At 42.0% G+C, this 15,599-nt stretch overlaps 1 protein-coding gene across 1 annotated transcript in view; it reads right to left on the bottom strand.

The window, feature by feature from the left end:
* LOC311225952 (26S proteasome non-ATPase regulatory subunit 4-like) overlaps nucleotides 1-15,307 on the bottom strand; it is a gene marked incomplete at its 3' end in the record, with an annotated part of 130,436 nt that extends 115,129 nt beyond the window's left edge. Inside the window, exon 1 of the mRNA XM_084311339.1 lies at nucleotides 14,394-15,307. Coding sequence (XP_084167465.1) covers nucleotides 14,394-15,306 — 913 coding nt within the window. The 5' untranslated portion in view covers nucleotide 15,307. The remainder of the gene's footprint in view (nucleotides 1-14,393) is intronic.
* Nucleotides 15,308-15,599: the final 292 nt, after the last annotated feature.

Below are 15,599 nucleotides of genomic sequence, written 5' to 3'. Positions count from 1 at the left end.
AGCTTTTGTGCCCGTTTCTAGCATTTGCAAAGTTTGGTGTCCCAGCTGTAACGGAAGGTGTGAAAGTTTTTGACAGTTCGGGGACCGAATTGGATGACGATGTTTTTGAGGAGGTAGCAAGAGATGCATCCACTGGGGTGCTAATCATCAAATATGACACAGGTTTGATTACATTTGTAATATATATTTAATGAATAAGTTATTTGTCATGTGAAGCTTACATTCGATTAGATAATAATAATAATAATAATAATAATAATAATAATAATAATAATAATAATAATAATAATAATAATAATAATAATAATAATAATAATAATAATAATAATAATAATAATAATAGATTGAATTTTAAGAGAGAAGCGCCTTTCTCAGACTCAAGGACACTGTACAAGGAAAGGATGGAAAAAAATAAAAGTAAGTAATAAAATTGAAAAAATATATATAATAAAATACATAAAAGATCTGTGTATAGTAACAACAAGAAAAAACAAATAAGATAAGAGATAAAAATAAATAAAAAAAGGAGGCAAGTTCTGTCCAATTGGATGAAGTGGTTAAAATTAACAAACAAACAAACAACAAAACAAAACAAAACAACGGAATCTGTGGCTTAAAAAGAGTCAGGGGTGGGCTACTTGGGAGCGGGGCCGTGTTGCGTGAAGGCAAGTGTGAACAGGTGGGTTTTTAGCTTGGTTTTGAAGAGGTTGATGGTGTCAGAGCCTCGGATGAGGGGGGAGAGGGAGTTCCACAGTCTGGGGGCTGCTGCAGCGAAAGCTCGGTCTCCCAGTGTGGAACGCCTGGTGCGGGGGATGGTGAGGAGGTTGGAGTTGGAGGATCGGAGGCCTCGTGCTGGAGTGTACGGGTGGAGTAGGTTGGTCAGGTAGGAAGGGGCCAACCCGTGCAGGGATTTGTAGGTGAGGAGGAGGATCTTGTAGGGGATTCGATAGTTGATGGGGAGCCAGTGGAGTTTTTGCAGGGTGGGGGTGATGTGCTGCCAGGGTTTGGTGCGCGTGAGGACCCTCGCAGCAGAGTTTTGGGGGACATCAGAGATAAGGGACATCTTTATGAGGAAACTGTGTATAATCTTTTTATTTATTTATCCTGTCTCCACGCTAGCCTCATCTGAGCAGTCTGTCTCCACGCTAGCCTCATCTGAGTGGTCCCAACCATCATCCCTGGATTCGTCAGGGTCACAGCCATCATCCCTGGATTCGTCAGGATCACAGGATACTGTCATCATTTCAGAGGACCCTTCACGAAAACGCCATAGGCTGGATACAGAGGCCAAGCAAGTAAGAGTTGACACACATGTAATATGTATGCATCACCCTGTGATTCACAACTCAGAAATGCATGTTTTTTACTGTCAATGTTATGCCCCCATCTTTTCCATTGTACTGGTCGCGTGCCTGTAAGAATATTGTAGCTCACTTGAGATTGGATGGATCTCTCAAATTATCATCTCCACGAGTCAGAAGCATGCTAGACAGACCTCAGATAGGGTTAAAACTGATATTAAGGATACTTATCCTTTACCTTAACTTTGAATTGCAGTCTACAGTATATTCCTAACACTGAATTGTTTTTTGTGCATGTGCTTTTGTGCTTCAAGTTGGTGGAATCCATTCTTCGTGAGAAATCTGGTGGAGAACGCATAATAAATGAATACAATCGAACCAAGTCCTTGCACGATGACAACAGAAGGAAAATGGTGAACCTATTGGCAGCTGACTTGACAGAGAAGAATGGGTAATTAGCTCCTTGTTTTTAATCTAAATGAAATCCAGGGAATATGACTGAGAAATACATTCTTCTTTAATCTTAATCTTCCAGTACTTCACCACCCAGACATCTGAAGGAAAAGTATGCCAGAGGGATCGTGACCTTATTCCCCTACCTCAGTGACCCACACTCTAAGAATGGCTATGTGAGTTGCACACAGTAATGGTTGTGGCAATATTGATACATTTTTAATCCTACCAGAGCATGCTGTTTTTCACTTTTAAATGTGAAGTGTCTGTTTTTATTCCACCCTCCAAGGAGCATTATTATGATGGCCAGAGTGGCAGTGGATACTTGGCCTGGAGGATTAAAACTATTCAGAGAACCGCTGCTAAAGACAAACGATCATCATTTGGAGGTAACACTAATAATGCATATCTTGAGTACAACGAGTTGATTAACAAAACAAGCAGCATTATTGATTACTGTATACAGGGCCGTAGCCAGGGTTTAGAAATTAGGGAGGTACATTTTTTTTTTATACAAACTTTATTATCTAGAGATCAACTTAAGGTCAGTCACTCACAAAGTAATTTACAGGACGTGGGGGCACTTACAGGTGAGTGGCCTAAAGAGTGCACCAAAGCCCTGTGGTCTCTTATGCATTTATAATTTGGTGAATGGGCTAAATGCATACCAAAATGAGTTATACAACCCAACCTATTCATTCAAAATGCATTATCTATAATAAAGTCACCTGTTGTTGGTAAAAAAAATTATTTTACTGAAGTATTAATATATTTCTCCACTTCTTGGCTCACTGAAAGTACACAAAATAAGGACAGACAAAGACAGAGACACAAAAAGCTGTACAATTTAAACAATACCATACTGGTAATGAGCAAAAGTGACTCGACGTGACCAAACCCGATTTGATCCGGTGAGAAACAAGTGCCAGAAAAGGAACAATTGTCTTGCTCTTCAGAAAATCGAAAAAAATCGAAATCTGTTTTTTTTACATCTTTGAAATGTCAATAATGTGTTCTCTTATTTGCTCTTATTTGCAAACTTAAATACAACTTGTAAATGAGGTAATTATTGTTATATAGTTCGACAGTATTGTCTCTCAATACTGTGGAAAAACTACAGGTGAGGGGATTTACGGTGTGGGTCTGTCAGCTTAACAGGTACTTAAGAGGTGTTGAAACACACACAGCCAAACGCTCTCCTTTCTTAGCAGGGAGAAGAACAATGTTTATACACTTTATCTTAATGTTATAAGTTATAGCAACGCAACAAACGCAGTGTCCTGTCCATATAAAAAATATTTAAAAAAAACGCGAGTCCGCGCGGGTGTATTGTCATTAAATTAAACAACATTAAAACACATTTAGAATGTCACGAATTTGATGAGCGAACGAATTTAATTCGAGTGAATTTATTGCAACCTAATGGTATAAGAAGTAAATTCATTCAATAGGGAAACTCAAAGAAAATAACAAACAAGTTATTATTATTATAGGACGCGTTGGTTGTTGTTGTAGACGAACGCGCGCTGGCAATTCATTTGATGACAAGACAAACGTCTTTCTGGGTCTGCATCCCCTTAACAATTGTGTGTATTGAGCTGTACTGTATTATTGCAACTTGGCTTGAATCCGCAGCAATAAGCCAGATAAACAAAATTGTATTAACGCGCCTCGTTAAATCCTCCGCTGTTTCCTCTCTCTCAGTGCTCCACTGTCCGGCTGGCTGCTCTGCCTGTCTGTCTGGCTACTCTGATCCAATCACATTCAGCGTTTCTCCCCCCCCCCACCCACAGTCTGCGAATCAGAGCAGAGTAGGGCGGGTTTTCACGGAATGGAAACAGTCTCTTTGCTTGTGGCAGAAACGCAGCTACGAAACAAAACAGTTATTTTGATGCAGCCTTTCCTTGCTGGTGTTTGTGAGGTTTAGTGAGTTAACAGAAGGTTAACCTTTCACTACCACACTACAGAAGGTTAACCCTTTCACTGCCACACTACTGAAGGTTAACCCTTTCACTGCCACACTACAGAAGGTTAACCTTTCACTACCACACTACAGAAGGTTAACCCTTTCACTGCCACATTACAGAAGGTTAACTTGATTGATTGATTGAAAACTTTATTAACAGATTGCAGAATGGGTACAATACAGTACAGCTCAATACACACAATTGTTAAGGGGATGCAGACCAGAGAAAGACTTTCATCTTGTTTACATCAGGATCCCCCATTTTCAATTCATCATAGAAAATAATGTTATGAATGCCCGAAAACATTTGTGATGTCACAGTATGATGTCATAATCAAACATTCTAGAACATTTGTGTATCTATTCAACAATTCTCTCACAGCTACAGAAGGTTAACCCTTTCACTGCCACACTACAGAAGGTTAACCTTTAAATCTAAACATCTAAATGCTTATTGATGTAGCCTTTCCTTCAGCCAATACCTTGACCCCCAACATTACATGGCTTATGTGAGGCTTCCAACAAACCTTTCACTACCACACTACAGACGGTTAACCCTTTCACTACCACACTACAGAAGGTTAACCTTTCCTTATAATACATTTACATTTAGTAATTTAGCTTTTAGACTTACAAGGCAAATACTTCAACTGCCACAACAACTTGCCACAAGACAGAGTCATTGCCATAACAAAAGAGCCTGATGCAAGGTGTTAATGTCCCCAGAGAGAGGGGGGCCATGGAATACAATGCATTCTGGGTATGGTTGTAGTTGATTAAATCACAGGTGTGAACCTCTCCACAAGTTCGAAGACCATTCATCTCTGAATGCGTTCACTGATATCTCCGTGATTCATAGGATGTAGCTTGAAAAATATCCCACCAAAATGTTCAAGTGATGGCTTATTTTTAAGGTATGAATCTGTACTTTCACAATATGTAAAAAAAAAAAATTTGACCTTACCTCAACAAGTCCCGCGCCCCCATGCCCAGAGCAATTAATGCATGGAGCTGTTCCATCTTATTTCATTTGATACTAACTACTCAGTTCATACAGATTTCAAGTATCCAAATATCCATGATGAATATTGCATAAGGTTTACACAGTAAATAGATCACCTGTTTTATATTCATGCTCAGAGAGGAGTAATAGTTAGATCTTTATGTGTGATTTATATGTCAATTAAATCAATGGTGTGCTTGTTTGGTTGGGGAGTTTGACCTCGGTGGCCTCATAGCTGGCTACGGCCATGACTGTGTACCTGCAGAACTCCATCAATCAGGCCTTTGGTAGATTCTTTTTTTTTGTGTTTTTCCCCATATTCTGTAGAATCCTGTGGAGAACCATCTCGTGGAGGAGGACCAACTGCCAGACGAGATTCCCATGTTGTTGCAGAGACTGCCCTGAGCGAAGAGGAGTGCAAGGAAGCGATCTCACTAATGAAACATTCAGCTGATGAGGACACAGTGAAGAACAAGATGAAACTGACATTTGACTATAGGCACAACAAGGTCCTCGACCCCCAGCAGTCAAGCAACATACTGTCTGACTTTCCACGTTTCCAAGACGTCAAGGGCTTGGTAATTATCTATAGTTAGTAGAAAAGACTCACGCACATCCCAAGTGTATAGTCACGGGTGCTAGACTCAAAATAGATCTGTAATGTTGTGGAAAAAAAGTCTGCACACCGTCTGTAGTGTTCCCAAGTTTTAATATACTTGAACACAACGTTTCGGCCTGTGGTAATTATCTGCCATTATTTTGACCATTTTGTGACACTTGAATGATAGACGGTAGATGTATTGTACCTCAACTAGCACCCACTAACTTTGGTTGGCTGTGAAATCCTGAAATTGTCCCCCAATCACCCCTCTACAGGTTGAACAGGATTTCGTTCTGATGTTTGGAGAAGGTGTATCGGGCAAGCTTCTGGAAAAGTGGCCGACCACATACAAGAAAAAGATCATCCAACAATGCAGACGGCTTCCATCCACCAGTGAGCTTCAAGAGCTCCTGCTGATAGCTGATCCTCCTGAGGATGACACTGAAGTGGATGCTGACGTTGATAAGCTGCTTTTGAGCATACCATTCTTGTTGTTTTTCACTGAACTTCTGTGAAAAATGTACGAGGCATTTTGTATTATCAACCAGTCAAAAGTGTCTTCCCATTCACTTGAATGAGTGCATCCAAGCTTTTTACTGGTACTGTATATTCATATTTTGAGTGGCAGAGCTTCTTGTGATGAACTGCTGTCTTTTATCTTATTTTGTAAAAATACTGCTAACATTGCAGATGGACTGAATTTTGTTTATGGTCTACATAATTCAAGTGTCTTAACATCCAACTTGTATCGTTACATGTTGGGACAGTGACCTCTCATCGATTCTACTGCTGTTGCACTTGATCCCACCCTCTGCTCAGGGGCGGAAGAGACCAGGGAAGGTGTCGGCGTCCAACGCGGAGCAGCATCTTGTGATCTTCAAGAAGGTTGGTATTTTCTCCTAATGTACAAATTTATAATTATAATGCTACAATCATGTAATTATTATTATTATTATTTTTTATATTCCCCCCCTCCTTTTTCTCTGTTTTTCTCCCATTCCAATGTTAGTCGTTATGCCAATTCTTAGCCCCTTTCGTGACTGCTGCGCCACCCAGCCGCCACAATCATGTAATTCTAATTGTTTATCCATGTGTGTTTGTCTTCTCAGACTGGAACAAGCATCCAAGAGCATCTTGATGCCATCACTACCAGCAATCAACCCTATCTCCTGGCTGTTGGAGTGAAGAAGAATGCGATCCACCGGTTCTACATCATTCTTGACAAGAAGGCCATACCTTGCAAGTCAATCTCTTCTCTTGGTGCTTTAGATGAACTCTTTAAGGCACATTATGTGTTTGGCACAGCATACAACACCATGCTGCGCAACATGTACACGTTCCTCCAGACCACTGTGTATAGTATTGATGTTGGGAAAGTCAAGGAGAGTCCTCGTGTTGCTGAAGTTAGGGCGAGGTTGCTTCATTAGTGCATGAGGCTTCTCCTCCGCCATGAAGTGTTTTGATTGTCGGAAGGAGTTAGGTTGTACAAATAGGCTTGTTAGGCATTTGCGAATAGTTCACGGTTACGTTCAAGGAAAAAAGCTTCGCCTTAAATGTGCTCAGACTGGATGTGGCTATAGGTTTGGTACGTTTTCAGGTTTTAGGAAACATTTAGACAACAAACACACTGAGTATATTGACCAAGAGGTTGACACTGATGTTAATGTAAACAGTGTAGGAGAGGCGGTGATCGCTAATGTAGATGAGACCGCCACAACATCTGATGTCGATGCGACGGCCACATGTGGACTGTTCAGAAACTCTAATAGGAGCACTCTCGATATGTGTGCAACTGCTGTTGCACAACTCAAGGCTGCTGGAACCAGTCAGTCTACTGTAAAAAGTTTTGTCTCAACCATGGAAGAAGTGATTTCTGAGATTCATAGTCACGTTAAAGATGCAGCTCTACAGTGCTTATCTCCACAGGACACAGAAAATAAGAACAGCTTAGAACAGTCATTCCAAAAGTTGGAAAACCCATTCACACACTTAAATTCTGAGGCAAAAATAAACAAACACTTCAAAGAGAAATGGGGAAAAGTTGAACCCGTTGAAAAGGTGCTTGGCACAAGATTTGACAGCAGAAGAAACAAAACTACTGGGACATATGACCAGGTCATTGTAACTGATAAGTTTGCATATGTTCCCATTTTGGAAACGCTGAAGAGCATTTTTCAAAACCCAGAACTTGCAGACATGTTAAAGCCCAGGCACATGACTAAGGAAGGTGTGTATGCAGACTTGAGAGATGCCACCTATTTGAAAGAAAGTCCCCTGTTTTCAGTAGAAAAAGATTCCTTTCAAATTCAACTTTTTTATGATGACTTTGAAACTGCAAATCCATTGGGCTCTAAAAAGGATATACATAAATTAGGTGGTGTATACTTTACATTAAGAAATTTCCCCCCAATCTATAATTCCTCTTTGATTAATATTCATTTGTGTGCTCTTTTCCATGCACAGGACATTAAGCGTTATGATTTCAATTTGATACTTGAGCCACTTGTCAATGATCTGAAAGTACTGGAGACAGAGGGACTTAAAATTCCCATGTTTAGACACGTAATTCGTGGTACCATAGTTCAGGTCACTGGGGATAACCTTGGCTTGCATGGTCTGTTTGGGTTTGTGGAGTCATTTGGGGCTCGGTATTGCTGTCGTTTCTGTCTCCTTGAGAAAGCTTGTTTTCAGACTGTATTCTGTGAAGATGATCCGGCTGTTGTACTAAGAACTGTTGAGATGCACGCACAACACTGTCAAACTATACAGACAGATCCAACGCTACCTCATATATATGGCGTGAAACGCAGTTGTCTGTTGAATTCACTTGAGTATTTCAACACAGCCACAAACTTCTCTGTAGATATCATGCGTGATATTTTAGAGGGGGTTGCTCAGTTTGAGGTGAAACTTATTCTCAAGTACATTCTTCAGGAGAAACTTCTAAATGCTGAACAACTGGCTGGCAGAATACATGCTTTTGACTATGGTTACAATCAGCAGCGAAACCGTCCGCCAAGAGTCAAGTTGTTGGATGAAAGTAAGGATTTGGGGTTGAATGCCACACAGTCTTGGTGCTTGTTGCGCAATATGCCTCTGATATTTGGTGATTTAATACAGACTGATGATAAGTACTGGCATCTTCTGCTTTTGCTTCTACAGATTGTTAACATTGTATTTTCACCAGTCCTGTCATATGGCATGACCATTTATCTCAAACATGTAATCACTGATCATCATCGGCTCTTCAAGCAGTTATTTCCTAGAAGCAACCTATTGCCAAAGCATCACTTCATGATACATTACCCTCGTAATATAAGGAACATTGGCCCAATTCTGCACATGTGGTGCATGCGTTATGAAGCTAAACATAACTTCTTTAAGAGACAATTAAAAAGCTTTAAAAACATTACAAAGACATTAGCCCAAAAGCACCAAAGTTGTATGGCAATGTATCGGGAGTCCTTTACCAAAGAAAGATTAACCATAGGTCCAGGAAAGATGGTGGCACTTGTTGAGCTCAAAGAAGGTCCAGAGATTGCTTCCTTATTTGGAGATGTAACCAGTGTTTTTTCTGCCAAGTGGATAAAACATCATGGTACAGAGTACCGCTGTGACTTGATTATCTGTACTGAGGTAGCATTTGAGATGCCTGTGTTTTGTAAGATCAAGACTATTGCTGTGAAAGATGACAGTGTATTGCTCTGTGGAAAACTGATGGAAACCATGTGTTTTGATGACCATTACCATGCCTTTAAGGTCAGACTGCATCCATACGGAGTTGTAAAGGTCTTGGATATAAATCAGCTGTGTTACTTTAAACCATTTGATATTCAAATGAATTATCGAACGACAGATTGCTCAAAGTATATTGTTCCATATTGCCACTTTATGCAGACCTGCTAATGTGATTGTTTTATTACTGCATCCAGACGGAGTTGTAAATAGGGTTGGGTACCGAAAACCGGTTCTAATAGCAACCGGTTCCTAACATCCGGTTCTGGAACCGGAAGTAACATATTTGCATTTCGATTCTTAATTTTTTATTTTTTTTACTTTGTTAATTAATACCATAGTTACAGTACAGCAACCAAATTAAACTGTATCAAGTCAACTGAAAATGTGAATAGTATGAAAAAATGTACACATTTTCAAATAAAATCTGAACCGGAATCGTTCAAATCCAAACGATGCCCAACCCTATATAGTTGTAAAAGTGTTGTATAAATCAGCTGTGAAGTATTGTTCCATATTGCACTTTATGCAGACCTGCTGAGGTCAATGTATATTTATGTTTTATTTTTTTATAAGCCTGCCTGACCCTGCCTGACCAACAATAAAATTGTTGAAATCATTTTGTGGTAACTTGTGATTTTTTAATGTATATTGTATGTAAATGCAATTTCACAAGAGTAAATTAAGTGTAAAATTAACACCAGTGAGGTTTATTTTCACCAATATAGTGTCCGGTTTCATTGACACTGTGCAGTGTTAATGGGTGTTATTTGCAGAGCTGTTTTTTCACTACTAGTGAGTAAATTATCAACACAGTACTGTGTAATGGCAACACTTCAGCAGAGTTATTTGACCTCAGTGTTAACTTTTAATAACTCAATGCAGTGTTAATGAGCATTGGAATTCAACTCAATCAGAGTTAATTTGTTATCACATAAGAGTAAATTATCAACACTTCTGAGAATAATAATTACACTCTCAAGTGTTATTAAACCTATAGTGTTAAGTTTAAATAACACCATACAGTGTAAGCGAGTGTTAAATTTGTACTCTATTAGAGTTAATTTAACTCAAAAAATTTAACACGGGAGCAAGAGTCGATTTAAATAACACCATACAGTGTAAGCGAGTGTTAAATTTGTACTCTATTTAGAGTTAATTTAACTAAAAAAATGTAACACAGGAGCAAGAGTCGATTTAACACTATTCGTAGTTGGAGTCATATACACTCTGGAATAGTGTTAAATTCGACTCTTTAAGTGTTAATTTGACACTGCGAATTTTACTGTGTAGATATTCTGAAATAATAAAACAGGAGCAGAAAGAGACAGCCGGAATACTCACATTAACAATACAATACAGGTTTATTGGAAAAGAAAATAATACAGTACGCCCATACGGACGGACTTTCAGTCTGTCAGAGTGCATATTCACAGGTCTGTCAGAGTGAAAGTGACAAAAAGCAAAGTGTCATGTGTTTTAACACAGTGGAATAGAGACGCCTTGCTCGTCTCTGATTGGGTTGGCTTTATATGGTCATTTAGGGAGTCAAATGGAATGGGCTTTTGAGGAGGGCTCGCTGCGGCCTTGGATGCAAGCGTTATCTGGCCTGCTCTGAATATAATGAATGGATATAGTGTTTTTGAGAGAAGGATAACATGACTTCACGATCAACCCTGTTGTGGGGATTAAGAATGTGAAATTACCCTTCACATTTAAACAGAAATCCTGACCTCACAAATAGAGGAGGGGGGGGGAGGAGGAGGAGGAGGAGGAGGAGGAGGAGGAGGAGGAGGAGGAGGAGGAGGGGATGTGAAATTACCCTTCACATTCCCCACTTTGTGCCATTTTTGGCACATCCTGGTAATTTCAACCATCAATATCACTAAACCACAGTCTCAAGACACCATACAGAACATCAAATCAATCAACATTAATACATCATAATGTCATACTTGGCTAAGTAGGACGATAATTCCAAGCAGGTAATTGCAAAATGTTGCATCCTTAGGTACAATAAAAAAAAAAAAATAATAATAATAAGGTAGAACAATAACTCTTGAGAAAGAAAGAAGAGGGGGAAAAAAGTTCAGGTGCAAATTGAAAAGGGGAGGAGTCCCAGGCCGGGGACAGATTGGTCGCTGGCGCCTTATAAAGCGCTTCTCAGTGACCCGAAGCGCCGACAGCAGTTAATAGGAAACAAAGAACAAATAAAATAAAATGGCCCTTGTTGTCGTCCTCAGTAGCAGTCAGGTGTCTTCCCACTCCTTCACACACAGAACGATATATATCTGTTGCAAGGAGGCTGGATGCTGTTGAGTACAGTAGCAGTCAGGTGTCTTCCCACTCCTTCACACACAGAACGATATATATCTGTTGCAAGGAGGCTGGATGCCGTTGAGTACAGTAGCAGTCAGGTGTCTTCCCACTCCCTCACACACAGAACGATATATATCTGTTGCAAGGAGGCTGGATGCCGTTGAGTAGAGTAGCAGTCATCTCCCCATAGTTGAATACAGCAGCATACCAGGTGCAGGGAGTAGGGAGGTAGGATATTGTAGCGGGCGTTGTTTGTACAGGCCGGGGCCGTCGTTGGCGTGGTGGGGTAGGTCCTACTTATGCAAAATGAATTGTATTGCTGACTGGGGTGCGTGGTAGGGGTTCCTGTGGATCCCAGCAGCGGTGCGTTCTTATCTTCGTGGCAGGGCGGGGCTATCGCACAGGGAGCTTAGCTGGAGTTCCTGTCCCAGTTGCCCTCCCAGGGCCTCCACTGATCCCTGGGCCCCGCTTCCGTAGCACCGGCCCTGCTGTGGTGTTGCCATATCATGCGAGATGTTGAGCAGGCGGTTCCTGTTGGACTTGGGACTGAACCTGATTAGGTTGTCGTCGTCCTCCGCGGGTTCATATGGGTATGGTGGCTGGTGTGCCGGTGGAGATGGGGCCCCTAGGTGGTGTGGTTGCCCAGGGACAGCGTGGCCCTGCAGTGGGAAGTACGGCCCTGGTGCATATTCGTTATCTTCTTTCTCCTGCGCTGAGAGAAACGCACCATCCTCCCCCTCACATTCCATAGATCTGAGTTCCACAGCATTGATTAATACTGCATCTTGGATGTCATGCGTCGCGTTAATGAGATTGCGCCGGCCAAAGGAAAAAAAAAAAAAAAAAAAAATTTCAAACATGGTCAGTGTGTTACATGTCTGGATATACAACAGGGAGGTAGGGACTCCCTCATAGTTGTACTGGCTGGAAACAAAGAAAAAAAAAACTGTTTACAGTTAGCTGTCGCCCAAGTTGAAACATGTGGAAATAGTGACCACCAGGGGTTACAAGTTGTAACATGCAATCAAATATCAAAAGGAATGACAAATCCAACTTTAGGACGCTGGTATTACAAACGCTGTGATGGCGGAAAGACAAGTGCCTCAATAAGCTGTATAAGACAGTGTCTATGGAATTTAGAACATTTGAATAGCACTTATATTCAAAAGTGCTTGGAATAGAGGCCAAAAAATAAATAAAAAAATGCCGGGGCCCGGGAGCTGACAGGAAGGATGGAGGAGGTGGAGGAGGAGGAGAAGGTGGAGGAGGAGGAGGTGATAATTCAACCAGGGTTGAAACTTATCGCAGTGTCACCCAATCCCTTTAAGCACGTATGTAGCTTATCTTAACACAGATAGTGACCAAAGCCCACATCAAAGTTGAGCTTCTCGCAGTGTCACGTATGTAGCTTATCTTAACACAGATAGTGACCAAAGCCCACATCAAAGTTGAGCTTCTCGCAGTGTCACGTATGTAGCTTATCTTAACACAGATAGTGACCAAAGCCCACATCAAAGTTGAGCTTCTCGCAGTGTCACGTATGTAGCTTATCTTAACACAGATAGTGACCAAAGCCCACATCAAAGTTGAGCTTCTCGCAGTGTCACGTATGTAGCTTATCTTATCTTAACACAGATAGTGACCAAAGCCCACATCAAAGTTGAGCTTCTCGCAGTGTCACGTATGTAGCTTATCTTAACACAGATAGTGACCAAAGCCCACATCAAAGTTGAGCTTCTCGCAGTGTCACGTATGTAGCTTATCTTATCTTAACACAGATAGTGACCAAAGCCCACATCAAAGTTGAGCTTCTCGCAGTGTCACGTATGTAGCTTATCTTAACACAGATAGTGACCAAAGCCCACATCAAAGTTGAGCTTCTCGCAGTGTCACGTATGTAATCAATAACACAGATAGTGACCAAAGCCTAACCAGGGTTGACTTCTCGCATTGTCACATACATAATCCTAACACAGATAGTGACCAAAGCCCACATCAAAGTTGAGCTTCTCGCAGTGTCACGTATGTAGCTTATCTTATCTTAACACAGATAGAGACCAAAGCCCACATCAAAGTTGAGCTTCTCGCAGTGTCACGTATGTAGCTTATCTTAACACAGATAGAGTTACATTCAGACAGCCCCCCCCCCACTCCTGCTTACCTAACTCGCCGCGACGCTGCATGTAATGCCCGTGGAATGCCGTCCCGACCAGCTGATGCAGACAGACAATTCCTCACTGTCCCAGACGTGGCTGTGTTGTAGAGCGATGAAGAGCCCGTCTGCACCGGCAGGATCGGTTGGCATCCCCGCTTCAGACACCAAGAATGTGGTGGATTTTTGACGTCTCCAGGGATGGTTAAATGAAATACAGAGACAAGAGATTGGCCTTAAATCAGAGTGCAAACCACCAGGTTCTCCACGGACATCCAGCAGCCTAAAACAGTGTCACACTGCGAATTAGATATTCTGAAATAATAAAACAGGAGCAGAAAGAGACAGCCGGAATACTCACGTTAACAATACAATACAGGTTTATTGGAAAAGAAAATAATACAGTACGCCCATACGGACGGACTTTCAGTCTGTCAGAGTGCATATTCACAGGTCTGTCAGAGTGAAAGTGACAAAAAGCAAAGTGTCATGTGTTTTAACACAGTGGAATAGAGACGCCTTGCTCGTCTCTGATTGGGTTGGCTTTATATGGTCATTTAGGGAGTCAAATGGAATGGGCTTTTGAGGAGGGCTCGCTGCGGCCTTGGATGCAAGCGTTATCTGGCCTGCTCTGAATATAATGAATGGATATAGTGTTTTAACAGTTTTTGAGAGAAGGATAACATGACTTCACGATCAACCCTGTTGTGGGGATTAAGAATGTGAAATTACCCTTCACATTTAAACAGAAATCCTGACCTCACAAATAGAGGAGAGGAGGAGGAGGAGGAGGAGGAGGAGGAGGAGGAGGAGGAGGAGGAGGAGGAGGAGGGAAGGTGGAGGAGGAGGGGATGTGAAATTACCCTTCACAGTATCCATGGGTGCTGCTGTGTCCATGTCATACTCTCCTCCTGCGAGAGACATCTGCATGGCGTAGGCTATCTGCTCCTCGTCAGTCATGCTGCTGAAGTCGGGCTGAGACACAGACATCTTCAACAGGGCCTCGTCGGATTCGTCGGCGGTGGATGTGGGTACCCCTGCCTCCTCTACAGAGGCAGCGGCCGCTCTGCGGTCCTCCTCCTCCTGCCTCTGCCTCTGTTCCTCCATGGACACACGTAGGGCCAGGACCAACTCGGGGTCGGCACCCTGGTCTACGCCGAACTCAAAGTCGCTGGCGCCCAGGCCCATCATGGAGCCTCCCTCACCAGCCAGGATGGGAGAGTGGAGCAGGGCGTCGACGAGGCTGGGCCCCGGGGGGACCGTGACCAGGTGGGAACCCGTACCCTCTTTCCCATTCAAAGTGTTGATGAAGGCAGTCAGCTTCTCTGTGTTCAGCTCCTCTTCGCCAAAGTTGACAATATCCACATTCACCTTCTCTTTCTTCAAGCGCTTTGCTAGTTTAACAAGGTCTTTCTCTGTGTCTTCCACTGGGCTTCCCACAAAAGCAATGATCCTCATCTTGTGGTTTTTTCCTTGTCTGTGCTTGAGTGCCATGTGAGCCACCCTGATGCCCGTGCAGAAGCAGATGTTGCCGCGGGGCTGGATTGCGTGGAGTTTGGACATGATGCGGCCCGAGTCCGGGGTCAACGTGGTCAGGACCTGACAGTTATTTGCCATAGTCATGAGCCCCACGTCGTTCTCTGGGTTGCTGCGAGTTTTGGAGTGGCAGACCATGTTGACAGCATCTTGCTGAGCCTGTAGTCTCGTAGGGAGAAAGTCTCCATTTCTCATATACTCACTGTTGTCCACGCAGACCATAGTACTTTCAAGCCCCATTTTGAAAACTTCTTTGGTGGGTCCTTAGTTTGTGAAATCTTCTTCTTCTTGTGAATTTCCAGCAGTCTAGACACCTTTCAGCGTATTGCTGCCTAACTAGTTTACAATCTTCTTCTTAGTTTGTGAAATCCTCTTTCCTGCGTATATATATATATCACAAATGTTCTAGAATGTTCTATTATGACATCATACAACATTCTAGAACATTTGTGACGTCACAGTATGATGTCATAATAGAACATTCTAGAACATTTGTGATGTCCATGGCATAATAGAACATTATAGAACATTTG

Source organism: Notolepis coatsorum (assembly GCF_963971535.1).
Source record: "Notolepis coatsorum genome assembly, chromosome: 3".
Taxonomy (NCBI): domain Eukaryota; kingdom Metazoa; phylum Chordata; class Actinopteri; order Aulopiformes; family Paralepididae; genus Notolepis; species Notolepis coatsorum.
This window is presented reverse-complemented; position numbering and strand designations above follow the sequence as displayed.